The 12,925-nt window shown below is 40.4% G+C and overlaps 1 protein-coding gene across 1 annotated transcript; it reads right to left on the bottom strand.

Moving 5' to 3' along the window:
* Window positions 1–202: 202 nt before the first annotated feature.
* Window positions 203–11,022, bottom strand: LOC106937473 (myosin light chain kinase, smooth muscle-like). Its single transcript, XM_015019003.1, has 18 exons — window positions 10,900–11,022; window positions 10,344–10,764; window positions 8,480–8,626; window positions 7,609–7,767; window positions 7,390–7,509; window positions 7,043–7,087; window positions 6,798–6,928; window positions 6,558–6,714; window positions 5,258–5,566; window positions 5,089–5,185; window positions 4,194–4,397; window positions 3,903–4,120; window positions 2,931–3,054; window positions 2,502–2,654; window positions 2,222–2,351; window positions 1,997–2,078; window positions 1,722–1,862; window positions 203–727 (listed from the first exon to the last, which is right to left on the bottom strand). Exons 2-18 carry the CDS (start codon window positions 10,492–10,494, stop codon window positions 522–524), a joined length of 2,574 nt encoding a protein of 857 aa, XP_014874489.1. The 5' UTR covers window positions 10,495–10,764; window positions 10,900–11,022; the 3' UTR covers window positions 203–521.
* Window positions 11,023–12,925: the final 1,903 nt, after the last annotated feature.

Raw genomic sequence — 12,925 nt, 5'->3', positions numbered from 1 at the left:
AGTATAGAAATCTTGTAATTTGGGCATTCTTGGTTCTTGAATCTCAATTTTGCTTTTATTGTATGTCATCTTACTGCATCATACAACACTAAAATAAATTTTCTATCAAGTAAAATTTTCCTCATTCATTTGGACAAACTTGCAGCAGAACTTTAAATTTTAAGCCCTCCAAGTGTTGTACACATTTAATGAACCAGGTTGTGTTGTTTAAGAGTCTTTATTTCAGTGCCTTTATAAAACTTATGTAAACAATATTAATATACAAATGCATCTGTATTGCCATTGATAAAATTCTGATCAGGTCTTACGTCATTTTACCTTGTCCTTAAAAAAAAAAGACTTTTCAACCATATCTGAGGAATACAAAGTGTGAATCTCTAGCAAAAATCTAACTTTCCTTTCAACAGAATGGCACCGCTGTCATGCAACACATTTGTGACTTCAGCCATTTGTGTCCTCTAAAATAAAACAAGTGTCCATGTAGCGGCCTAAACGAAGCAAATCCACAAGTGCACATTCTCTCACAGTTTGACTTTCAGCTTTGCGGAGCACATCGCCTCCCCGAGCTTGTTTTGGGCTCTGCACACGTAAATCCCGGAGTCAGAGAGCGCCAGATCAGCCACCACCAAAGAGCAGAGGCCGTCATCGTCCTGCTGCAGCCTCACTCTGCTCGAGTCGCTCACCGGCTCCTCGTCATGAAGCCACTTCACCTCAGGTTGTGGGTAACCTGTGATTTGGGGGGGGGAAAAAAACAACAAACGATTAAACAGAAACTTTTTGTTTCTTGGTTTTATGCAGCTAGGCAAATATCTATAAGTTTCTTAATTGATTTCATACTGAAATTGAAAACAACCCAAGATCTTTTGTTCCAACTCTTCAGGCCTCTGTTAGGATGGCAAATGTAATCTATATTAAAAGTGTTTGTTATTATATAACTGCGTTCCAGTCACAATTGTTGCTCACCTGTTTTGCACCTATAAGATGCATCACTGACGACTTTTAAAGTTCATACATAATTGAGCCACTTATGCAGAAGACAATCTGTATTGCAACACACAATTTTGTGTTCAAATGGAGTCTTCAGGGTAAAAAACTAAAGGGTTTTGTGTTAAAATTCAGATGTGCTATAGATTGCCTTTTTGAGGTTTTGTTTTAGGAAGGTTGAAATCTGCTTGTGTCCTGCTTTGACTTCCCATTCACGCTAGTCTCCTGTCAGAATCTGAGCCAGTTTCAAAAAGACATTATTTGGAGAAATAAACTGAGATTTAGAGAAACTCTTCAAAAACAATAAAAAAAAAATACTGAACCAAATTAAATTGCCCAGTTCTATCTGAATACTAACTTCGACATCCACATTTAGCATCAAACCACAAACCAAGGTGTTATTCTACAGCTTTTAAGTACTTTATATCTTTTGCTGCCTAACTTTTTTTAAAATCTGTTTTGGACCTGTGACTTTTTTTTTTTTTTTTTTTTTTAGATTTGAGCAGTTTTCGAATGGTAGAAGTCAGCTTTTGTGTTCTTACTTTTACAGCATCAAATCCACCCCGAGTTTTTCCATAGTTTGGTTGTTTGGAGACCTAAATCTTATTTCATTCTCATTCCCACTTTAAAAGAATGCTGTCCAACACACAATTCACACCAAGTATCTCATTCTCTGCCGTTTTGCTCCTTGAGAACCTATTTTGGATCTATAAAGAGCATCAGTGCTCCGTCAGTACCGTCCACCAGGCATGTCAGCTCAGCGGTCTCTCCCTGGTGAAGGGTGACGTCCTTCAGGGCCTGCTGGAAGTGCGGCTCAGTCTGCAGCTGCTTGTCCAGCGACTGGATGGCCTCCTCTGCCTCGTGGCTCCACACTGGCTCTGAATGGACGACAAAACGGAAACAAGGCCGCGGTGATCAGAGGAGCGTAAACTTGAAGTGACAGCCCCCAACTGTGAGTCATTTGGCGTTTGCGAGGAGATGTGGGACGAAAGAAGGCATTTGTGTCCGTTACCCTCTGAGAAGCTGCCAGGAGAATCCGTCTTGCTGGTGAGGTTAGCCATCCGGTTCAAGGCCAAAACAGCTTGGCCAGTTTTCTGTAGGGTGAAAGGAGGAACGGTGACTCATGACCAACGCCGCTCGCAGCCAGGCTTTGAGTTTGCGTTTGCAGGCTTAAACTAAAAACTCCTCAGAGGAGACATGTTTAGAAAATGCATCGTCTGTCCTGCTCTGGGTCTACCTTCCACTTGCGTCTGGCGAGGAAGCGCTTCATCTTCTCTTTATTCAGAGACTTGGTGGGTCTGCGGGTCAGAGGGGTGAAGGAAGCCATCCAGGAGTGTGCGAGGGCCTCTGTGCATGACAGCCTAGATCTTTTATCAAAAAATGGGCAGATATTGAGCAGTAACAAACGTCAGAGCTTTACCTTCATTCTTCAATCAAGCGCAAAATACTCCTTTTAGCCGTTTTGTAATCGGCATTAGCTGAACATGTGATCATTTGAAAACATAAGGCAGACCAACCTTCGGTCTTTCTTCAACAGGGAGCTGATGAAGTCCTTGGCCTCATCAGAAATGTCTTCAAAACTTTCCGGGTCGAACTCAAAGCTGGCTGCTGTCACCAGAGCTAAAGTCTCAGCGTCGTTGTCTCCCTGGAAGGGAGATTCTCCGCTGAGCCTGGATCACAGACGGTGAAAAAAACAGGCTCAGACAAGCTCGCCTTGCAGGGTAGCTATTATTTTCCTGTGGCCAACATTTCTACTTGGAAGAAAGTAAGTAGTTTAAAACTGATAACACAAGATAATGTCCTCTCTCAGCAGGTTCTGCTCCTGTTGGAGAACCAGCAGATGGTGCCAAATCTGCACCTACTCAGACACTCTGAGCCACAAGCTTTTGGAAAAAGACACAGTGCTGCGTTCAAATTCAAACGATCACCGCTAAAGTTCAGCTTACAAGATGAAGCAGATGACGCCGATGCTCCACATGTCGGTTTCAAATCCGACTGGCTCGTAGTTGATCACTTCGGGAGCAACGAACTCTGGAGTGCCGTGCATCACCATCAGAGGTTTACCGTCCTCTACAGGAGGAGAGAAAACAAAAACGATCATTTGCAAAGAGTCATTTCTCATGTTAGGACCTCCTCTAACGTCCACTGCTTTGCAACAGCTTTCATCCTCCCTAAACTCAGGAGGAAGTATTTATTGACATGACAAATGATGAGAAATATTTGGAAGAAGGTGGTGGTGGTCAGAGGAGATCAAAATGTGGCAGAATATAAGTTTATTTATAAAGCACATTAAAAAAAACGCAGCTTAATGCTGAGGGATGCTTTTCTTTAGCAGTGACTGAGAAGCTGAGTTGAAGAAAAAAAAAATTAATAGGGCTAAATAAGAGTCATTTCTTGAAGAAAAACAAGATGCTGCCAAAGATCCAGCAGGACAATGACCTTAATCATACAGTAGATGATTTAGATCAAAGTTTGTTCATCTGGTGGAGTGTCTCTTCTCCCAGGCATAACCATCAATTTTTTACGTTTTAGACCTTTTCAGCAGAATAATTTAAGATTTGATCCAACAAGAGAGTCTTTAATTGTCTCTACAGAGAACAAGGTACTTTAGTTCCGTTTTCCTGAAATAGTTTCACTCTGTCATCTATAAAAAAGACTTGTTGCGACATAACTGCTGCTGTAGAAGTCTAGCCATTTGAGACGCCCTGATGTTATCTTTGGCATGCAGTCAAGGCTGTTCTCTTCCAAAGTTGCACATATAAAGGATACTAAAATATTTGACAGTGTTTCATATGTTAAAATCTAAAAAAAACAAACAAAGAAAACACTATATTTTATGTGTAACATATAAAGTTGACGTTTATCTGAAAAAAGAAAAGATATTAAAAATGTACTTATTAGATCATCTTCACATTTACCTAGCTCCCTGGCCAAGCCAAAGTCAATTAACTTGATCTGCGTGCCGGATGTGTTCACGCAGACGATGTTCTCCGGTTTGAGGTCCAGGTGGATGATGTTCTGCTTGTGCACGTACTGCATGCCCTCCAGGATCTGCTGCACGTAGCGAGCGCTGGTGAGTTCTGTGTGCTCAAAGTTTTCGTCCACGATGCGTTCAAAGAGTTCCCCGCCGGCGATGCTGGGAAGACAAAACACAACTCAAGGACCCGGTGGTTCTGATGTGAAGCAATCACCAGATAAAGGTTACTTACTACTCCATGACCATGACCAACTCCGGACGAGTTTCGTACGCAGCCTGACACTGGACTATCTTTGGGTGGTGAAGCTTGTTCATTATTTGAATCTCTTTGCGAGCTTCTGCCTTGTCCTTGGCGGTCCGGGCTCGGTAGAACTTGGCTGCAAACTCTTTGCCAGTCTCTTTGTCGGTCACTCGGTACACCTGTCCGAACTTCCCACTTGAATAATGAAAAGTGAGATTGTAATGGAAAATTTTGTTTTTAGCCTCATTTCATTTTGGATGGAACTGATACTTTTTAACCATTTATTTACTGATTATATCTGCTGTGTTTTTGTATTTCTGCAAGATGTGTTTTTCCATTAAAGAAGTTTCCAGATAATGTTTTCCGCAGCTGTGACAGTATAAGAGACCCGAAGACATCTTGGGTAAAATGCTTGATCTGGTAATTGTCTTAAAGGACTGTTATGCGTGGAATGTAGTTTGAACCCCTGTTTGACCCTGAACGCACGAGTAACTGACAAAGAATTAGGAGTTTCTCCTGAAATCCTTATCGCCTCCCTTTCCTGCCATGAAAATCGTCCTCTTAAAGAGGTGAGGGATAGTTCATGAGGTTCATAAGGATTGTCTCTGTGGTCCATCTGGCAGTAGAGATAAGATCAGACTTTGGGTGGGTCGTTCCCTTGCAGTGACTGTACAACGATGTGATGTGACTGCGTTCAGTGAGACAAGTCTTCGAACGGTTTTGTCTTCAAATAAAGAAATTTAAAGACAAAGATGAATCTTTCTCTTATTATTGAAAGAGATTCTCATTCTTTGATCAATGAAATCTCCATAACGAGATCAAGCAGCATTATGAATTGCCTTCATGCATGAATTAATGTTAATGAGAAAGAAAAACGCATACTTACACCCCAAGCTTCTCGTGCACATTGTAGTGATCCTTGACTTTGTGTTTGGTGTCAATAGTCACCGTCACATAGGAGCCAGGCTCATCTTTGTTTTCCTCTTTAAGCAAAAACAAAGTCAGTTTTCAATCTGAACAGACACTTCTATCAACAGTACCAGCGCATCACTCACTTGAGGTTGCCATCTTGATGTACGGAGTCTCCTGGCTCGGGTCGCTGGTACCTGCGACGTTCCAGGCTCTAACCCTGAACTTGTACCGTCCCAGAGGCTCCAAACCTGAACAAATGTGGCTCGAGGTGTTCTTACACCTACTTATTTTAGTCCAGCTTCCAGGCTCCTTGGGGCCGTCTTGAAGGGCCTCTACGATGTAACCCAACACAGCTGTGCCTCCGTCGTAACAGGGGCCCGTCCAGGACAGAACCAAGGATTGGGTCGAGATCCTGGAAGCAACAGGCTGGGACGATGGGGGAGTGGGTCGGTCTGAAAAGCAAAATGGATTTTTCTAAACCTGTTGAGTAAATATACATCACACCATTGGGGTGGCAGCAAATGAACTTTTACATCTCAAAGTTTAACTGTTGAGCATAAATGGGTAGAAAAAAAATTGAGTGAATCTGACAAAAGCAATGTTGGGATGGCAGGTTGTCAGGCTCAGTGTACCTCCAAACATGCATGTTTTGTGGGGTTTTTTGTCCCCCATAATATGTATTTGTTAGTATCCATCAGAAAAGGTCAGAAGGAGGGAAAGTGGTATCACAAATGTTCACCTATGTGGTCCAATTCAACAGATGAGTTACTCCAGCTCAAACTGCAGACGAAGCCGACACTGGTTCTGGTAGAAAAGTGTTGGAACCCTGCATTGCCGTTTGTTGCTCAAGGGGCTTGGTAGCTGGAGACCAATCAGAGTATGTATGCTAACCACTCTGGAAGTGCCCTCAATGAACAAGCACCAGAACTTGGCCAACAGAAGGAGGAGATCTGGTTTATTAAATATTTTCTTTTAAATCACTTGATTTTCCCAGTAATGCTGCTAACCTGGGCAGCACATGGTACCATGGGGATCAAACAAGCCATCACATGCAGTTTGATGCTGTGGGTCTTGCCATTGATATGGATGTTACTTTGACACATATGGTTGTAGATCGTGGATATCTTTTCAAATAAACCATATTTTTTGATGTCTGGAACCTCCTCCTGCAGATGGCTTAGAGTTGACCAAATATCCCAGATCCCAACTCAATCCTTATCCGTAAAGGCAACACCTCTCCAATTACAGAACGATTTCCTGCCAATGTCTTGGTACCAGATATCACAGCACACCTTCACTGGAGTCAGATCAGGTTGTTTGGCTAGCAAAAGTGGGGACAGAGGCCCATTTTATGTTTTTGTTGAATTCTCTGCATCTCTACAGTATAAATATTCATCAAATGTTTGTATTTATTCATGTAGAACATCAGATGTCCAATCCCACCTATGACACTGAGCGACACCGTGTGCTGAGCGGAGCCGTGTCTGTTTCGGACAACCACAGTGTACGAGCCCGTGTCTTCTGGAGCGGCTTCAGAGACCTCCAAACTGCTCTGGGTCTTCTCGTTCTTCACGGTCACCCTGGAGCCTCCTGACACCACCTGGAGTAGGGAAATGTCGGTTTTAGAGTCGGAAAGCACAGATTTGGGTTCACCACAATTATCTGAGTCTATAGCAGTTTTACTTTGGCTCTGTTGTAAATCCAGCAACAGGCCACGGGAAGAGAGCTGCTCTTGAACACACAGCGAAGCCGAGCCTTCTGACCCACACAAACCTCCACCTTTTCTGGTGGGTCTACAAACTTCACTGGAGGACCTGAATTCAACGTAAAATCAGGTTAGAAAACACCCAACATTTCAGCAGGATTTGGAATCAAACAATGGAAACTCTGACTGAGCTCAGCTGCTTACTTGTAAATGTCACACTTACCTTTGCTCGGAGCAGCTTTTGTTTGAAGTCTGCAGTCTCTGATAACTGTGGAGAATAAAGAAGTAGGTGGGCTTACAGTTAGGTGTCATGATAGGTGAATTTGAAGAGAAACCAACCAATCACGAAGCAGCAGTCATGATTGGTTGCAGAAGCAAACAAAAGCACTGAATCAATCAGCCAGAATTAGATCTTTCCTGACCAGATGGGTAAATTTTGTCTCCACTTGTGAGTCCTGCTTATTGGGATTTATTTCATATGAGAAGATAAAACAAAATAAAATGAAATTGTTTCATGCTCTTAAAGCAATTATTTTTTAAATGACGAAAAAAAACAAGTTAATAATCTACCTTGATCTCTTTCTTTGTGTTGCCGTTCCCCTTCAGTGTTTTCACAAGACTCCGATTCCGATGAGACATCGTTGCGCGGCTCATGGCTGCTTGATGTGGGGATTTCCTTTGTTCCGGCCTCTTTTGCAAAACACAGTGACATGGATTTTGTGTAAATAATTCTCCTCAATAGGCTCGTACTGATTGATACCGGTTCTACTGGTCCTTGTGTGTTTTTACCTTGTCCTTTAATATGTAACAGAGCGCTACTGGTTGCCTTTCCGGCACTGTTTTCGGCCAAACAAGTGTAATCACCAGCATGTCCGCTTGAACACTGAGTCAGGGTCAGACTGGCAACGTTATTTTTAAAGGAAGTTCTACCTGCAGTTACACCAACACCTAAGTAAAAAGAAGGATATGTCTAATAAGTTAAATTTAAACACTGGAGAAATGCAGAAAAATCCCATCCTTTACTTTAATCACATTTACCAACAGGGAAATATTCCAATTGTTGTTCAACATGCTATAGTACCAACAGAAAAGCTCTTCAGCGTTTTTCTCAAACAAACAGAGAGAGGACGATCTTTGACCTTCTCTCCAGAATGTCTTACTATCTTTTTTTCAGATAGAGGACGACAGATTTTGTGTCTGTTGGATCAATTCTGTGTAGATTTGGCCATATGTTTCGGATTATTTGCCTTCTGACGGACCAAATGATGAACCATTTTCAGAAGCCACAAGGTACTTTCTTTAACATTTCAGAAAGAGTTTATGAAGCCACATGCTAACAAGTTATACTTGCGCCACAAGAAAACAGGAAGTCCTGGATTACTCGTACAATAGTTCCTAAAGATAATGATCAACTTAAAATTGTTAAAGAATACATTTCAAAAAAGGCTTTAGTTAAGCACATTTTAAAGGTGCTAATGAGTTTAGCAACACTTATTACTCAACATATGTTGACTACACAGCTTATACTCAAAGTAATGGTTATATTTTTATATTTATCAAAGGTTTTTAGTGTTTAGAGCAATAAAGGTTTTTACACATTTTTCAGGAATGCCAATAATTGTGGAGGATGTGTATCATTTTGAAACATTGCATCACTCACCATTGTGCAGCCAGGAAACATTCAGCGGTTGACTTCCTGTGATAACACCCTGAAATGTAACGTCGCCTCCGACGCAGACCGAGCAATCTCTGATCGATTCCTTAAATTTGGGTGCTTCCAAACTCTGAGTCGTCCCTTGTTTGACACCTTTGAAGAAAAGTAGATACTTCAGCATGTTGAGTCATGTTTTACTTTTTGTTTTTCACTGACCAACCAGCAGGAACGAGCTCATCTAAGTCCTAATGTATCAGTTTGTTTTTTTTAAGAGCTCTACATCTAGCAAAGTAGATGCCTAAAGAGATTACACCTCCATAACCACCGATCAAAATGTTTGGAATGCTGCAGAGGTTGTCATTTAGAAATCTGAAACTAATGTAAATATTCAATTGGATTAATTATATCTGACATTACAGTGGTGGTCTTTAAAGTGTGGGAGTTTTTCAAGGTGTTTACGAGCTTTTCCCCACAGATGTACAGATGGACTGATGTTGGAATGTGGAACAGGGTGGGCAATGGGTGGTCACCGGCGGATAAAGGAAGAAATTCACTCTGTTAAAGCTGGTGTATGTTTAGTGAAGAATGCGGGTGGGGGGGATGTCGCATGTTGGACTGAAACCATGTTGGAATTTAGCTGAAAACAAACCTTGATGCTTCTCTTCTCTTCCTGGAAATCCTCAACATACCTGCTTTTATTTTAAGCTTAAAGTACCGGCAGGAAGTTTAGTGGGTTGGAGAAATGAAGAGTCACAAATTCCTTTCTACATGTGGCACTGATTAAGTTGATTTCTTTAAAAAAAAACTGCTAGTGATTTGTCAAATACAAACAAAATTTTAACTAAATTATTTAAACTTTTTTGGAAGCGTATCACAAAAGATTTGGGCCTGCAAATTGTAGGGTTGTGAACCTGTTTTATCACCATGCTGCATCCAATCTTCTTTTGGGGAGACTCTGTAAATGTTTAGAAACAGAGACGACCAAATGTTTACTCTTGAGTAATAGGTCTGGACTCCAGGCGTCTCTTTTTAGTCCCAAACTCTTGGCGTTTTAATAGATGCAGGCTGTCATTTTGCTCTATCGTAATAAGCAGAGCAGAGTTCAAGTATCTCACAGATGTACAAGTTATGCAATGTGGACAAAAATGTGCAAGAGAACCCTTATGGATTGTGAACTAAAATTTAATCATTTGAATTATACTCACTTTTTCTTAAGTTAACTCAGGAATGAAGCAGATTTACAACATTTGGTCTGCGATACTTAAGCTTTAAATTTTGTCACATTTATCACATTATAATCACACACTTGAGTGCATTTCATGGTCCAACAAACACATCTGCATAAGCACTAAGTGGAAAGAAAATTGTGCATCATTTACTAAAATCTTCAACTAACAAAAATCTGAAATGTGTGGCATGCATTTATGTCTAGCCACCAACTTTTTCAGCAGCTACAGCCTCAAGTTTTTGGGGGTATGTCTCTGGATCTTTAAAGATTTCTCTTTAATTTAGAAAATGTCACTAAAATCCTTAAAACATCTAAACAGTGGCATTACTACAATGGCATTTCTCTTCTCCCATGCACCCCAAATTTTAAAAGAATAAGTTACATCCTAAATTTAAAATAAGCTACTATATATATATATTTTTTATAAAACATAAAATTTGCAGCTTTTCTTTGTATTGAATCAAAAGTATTCAGCCATTCTTGTTTTGGGCTTGTTCTGTCATTGAAGAGATGGATGTCAAAATAGATGTTTCAGTTTGAATGTCTTTTGGTCCACAGATGATTATAAAATGATCTCACTACAAGCTGTTAGAAAAAAGCTTTGAAAACTGAACTTCTTTTTACAGTTTACTGAGATTTTACCTGTTGCAGATGAACATCTGAACTTGTTGTTTCCTGTTATTGTCCTGCTTGTGGTGTCCAGTCCATTCTGTCTCTGCTTCCCTCCCTGAGGCTTGAGGGCCATCCGGAAGGTGGACACGTACGTCTTCGGCTTCTTATCGTCCTTGTCCATCTTTCAGTCAGAACAAGAAATCACCAGCTGTTGCACATCTGTGAGTCCTGCTCTTTCCCCCCCTGCCTGAGGGTTTTGGTTTGATTTCCTCACTTTAAAAGCCCAAAGTGAAAGTTGGGTGCAACTTCACAGCTCTGTCTGTATTCGCACATCTTCAGAGAGAGCCTCTGTTTTCTCTCTGCCCCACACAGTACATGTGCAGGAAACAGGCAGATTTATCGGGAAGGCCAATCAAAAACACAGATGTCCAGCCCCCGCTGGCCCTCTGTGCTGAAAAAAGGGACGGCAAGAGTAAGAGAAGGAAGTGAGTGGGTGAGGGAAAGCATTCAACCTGAAGACAAACCGATAGCAACAAGATGGGGAAAGAATAAGAAATCAGAAAAAGAGGATTAAGAGCAAAATTACCTCTAAAAAAGGTTCCCTCGTTCAAATCCAATCTCTGCTGTCAGCTCGTCTCTGCCATTGTACTTCTTGTCCTTCTCCCTTCTCCCTGTAAACACTCAACAAAGCGTTGCGTGAGCTGTTGTAACAGAGTCGCAGTGAGGAAACAAGAAGAGCCAGTAGAGCAACTATGTCAAAGCCTTTATTCGACTGTAGTGAGAAAATATCTACAAAAATCTCTGAAATGGCTTTTAGTCTGATTGCAGGAGTAAAAGTGGAGAGCAGGGATGATGTGACCTCAGAGGTTTGCCTTGAACAATGGGCCCTTTTTTTTGCAAATTATATTCAAATAGATGCTTTCAAGGTGTGTCTTAAGTTACGTTGTGAACATGTTTGCCACTGGCTACCTTTATCTAGTCTAAGTATTCAAATGATGTTCATAGTGCCTGGAAGACGTTTTCCTGCCTCTTCAACTTTTTTTTTTTTTTTTTACATTTTTTTACATTACAACCACAAACTTCAATGTATTTTATTGGATTTTTGTTTTGACAAAAGAACAACGTGGGCCGCGTCCTTTCTTTTTTTTTCTTTTTTCTTTTTTTTTTAAACAAATAAAAATCTTAAAAGTGTGGTGTGCATTTGTTGACCTTCACACTTGTTTATTTCAGACAAAAGCAAGCAAGCAAGAAAAAAATAAAAATAAATTATCATGTCCAATGACAAGCAATGTTACGTTATCCGTTTGAAAAGGAGCAGGTAGAAGATACAAGATCTCATTTCCTGCTCCTCCCATCAACTTATAAACATTTAAATCTCCAGACACCAAATAAACTTAAATTATTTCCACATTACATAACACTTAAATCTCACATTATCATCTTTAAATATACAAATATCAATAGCATTTTTGGTCTTTGAAACACTCTTATACATCTCATACTACATATTTCCCAATAAGCTCCTTTATAAACAGTTTTTTAAGCAAGTTTATATTTCTACTTTGTTTTGAACTCATCATTCAGTCCATTAATTTCCTCCACACACCAATAAACAAAAACTCAGTCTATTGTTGTTGTTTTTTTTAATGTCCTAGTCCTCTTAAATTATAACCCCCCTTCTCTGTCACAAAACATATTTTGTGTATTGTTGATGGTTTCTTACTTTAAACATGAATTGTACAGTTTTAAATGATGTTGCAAGATCCCAGAATTTCAGTGTTTTTGATTTAAAAAATAACAGTCTTCAGTCATATTTTATTTCTTTGTCCTATCTCCAAATAGACACATTTTCTTGTGGTGGCAAATCAGACATTGCAGCATCAAATTATGTTGATTCTTTGTTGAGATTTTAATGTCAAAGAGGGAAAACGGCTGAACAAAAAACAGCTGAATGACAGGGGGCCATTGTGTAACCCATCTGGGAGCCATTTTTCAACCCACATGAGCCCCATATGTTAATGTTCACAGTGTTGAGACTAAACAAAAAATATACTTCAAAGTGTTTTTAATAAGTAATTGACTGATTCAGATTAACTACAAAAAACACTGTAGCGAATGTTGAGGATTACTTCCCAATAGATGTGATGTTTGGGGTGAAATGTAAGTAAAAAATGTCAGAAAACTTCTAGACTGCCAGCTGTGTGGGGGGTGGGTGGTACCATGTAGCAGCTGACCGTCATTTACTTCAGACAGCAAACATGTCGCCTCGCATCAAAACACACTGATGGATGGATGGAGCAGCCCGAGGAACGATGAAGCCGACGTGAAATCAGTCTCTGCAGCTCTGCACAGCACCGTAAAACTCGGCTCCGCTCAGTTTTGGATGCCTCATTAATCAGGCTCACATATCTTAACCATAAACAAACCCAATGAAATCTGCTGGAGAAATGTGTTAAATTCAGGAACTATCTCGCACAAATACAAACAGAAACGCTCCGCTGTTCCTTTCATGTTCAAAAGTGAGTTGTTTGAGTTTTTCCCTGTTTCTCTCTCTTTGTTTCAGGAGGTTTTGATGATTTTCTTTGCAAAAACAGATCTGCGATAAAGTTTGT

The sequence above is a fragment of the Poecilia latipinna genome, unplaced genomic scaffold (assembly GCF_001443285.1).
Source record: "Poecilia latipinna isolate Pla-1442-1.1 unplaced genomic scaffold, P_latipinna-1.0 Scaffold2357, whole genome shotgun sequence".
NCBI lineage: Eukaryota > Metazoa > Chordata > Actinopteri > Cyprinodontiformes > Poeciliidae > Poecilia > Poecilia latipinna.
Note: the sequence above shows the minus strand (reverse complement) of the source record. Positions and strands in the feature narration are given on the sequence as shown.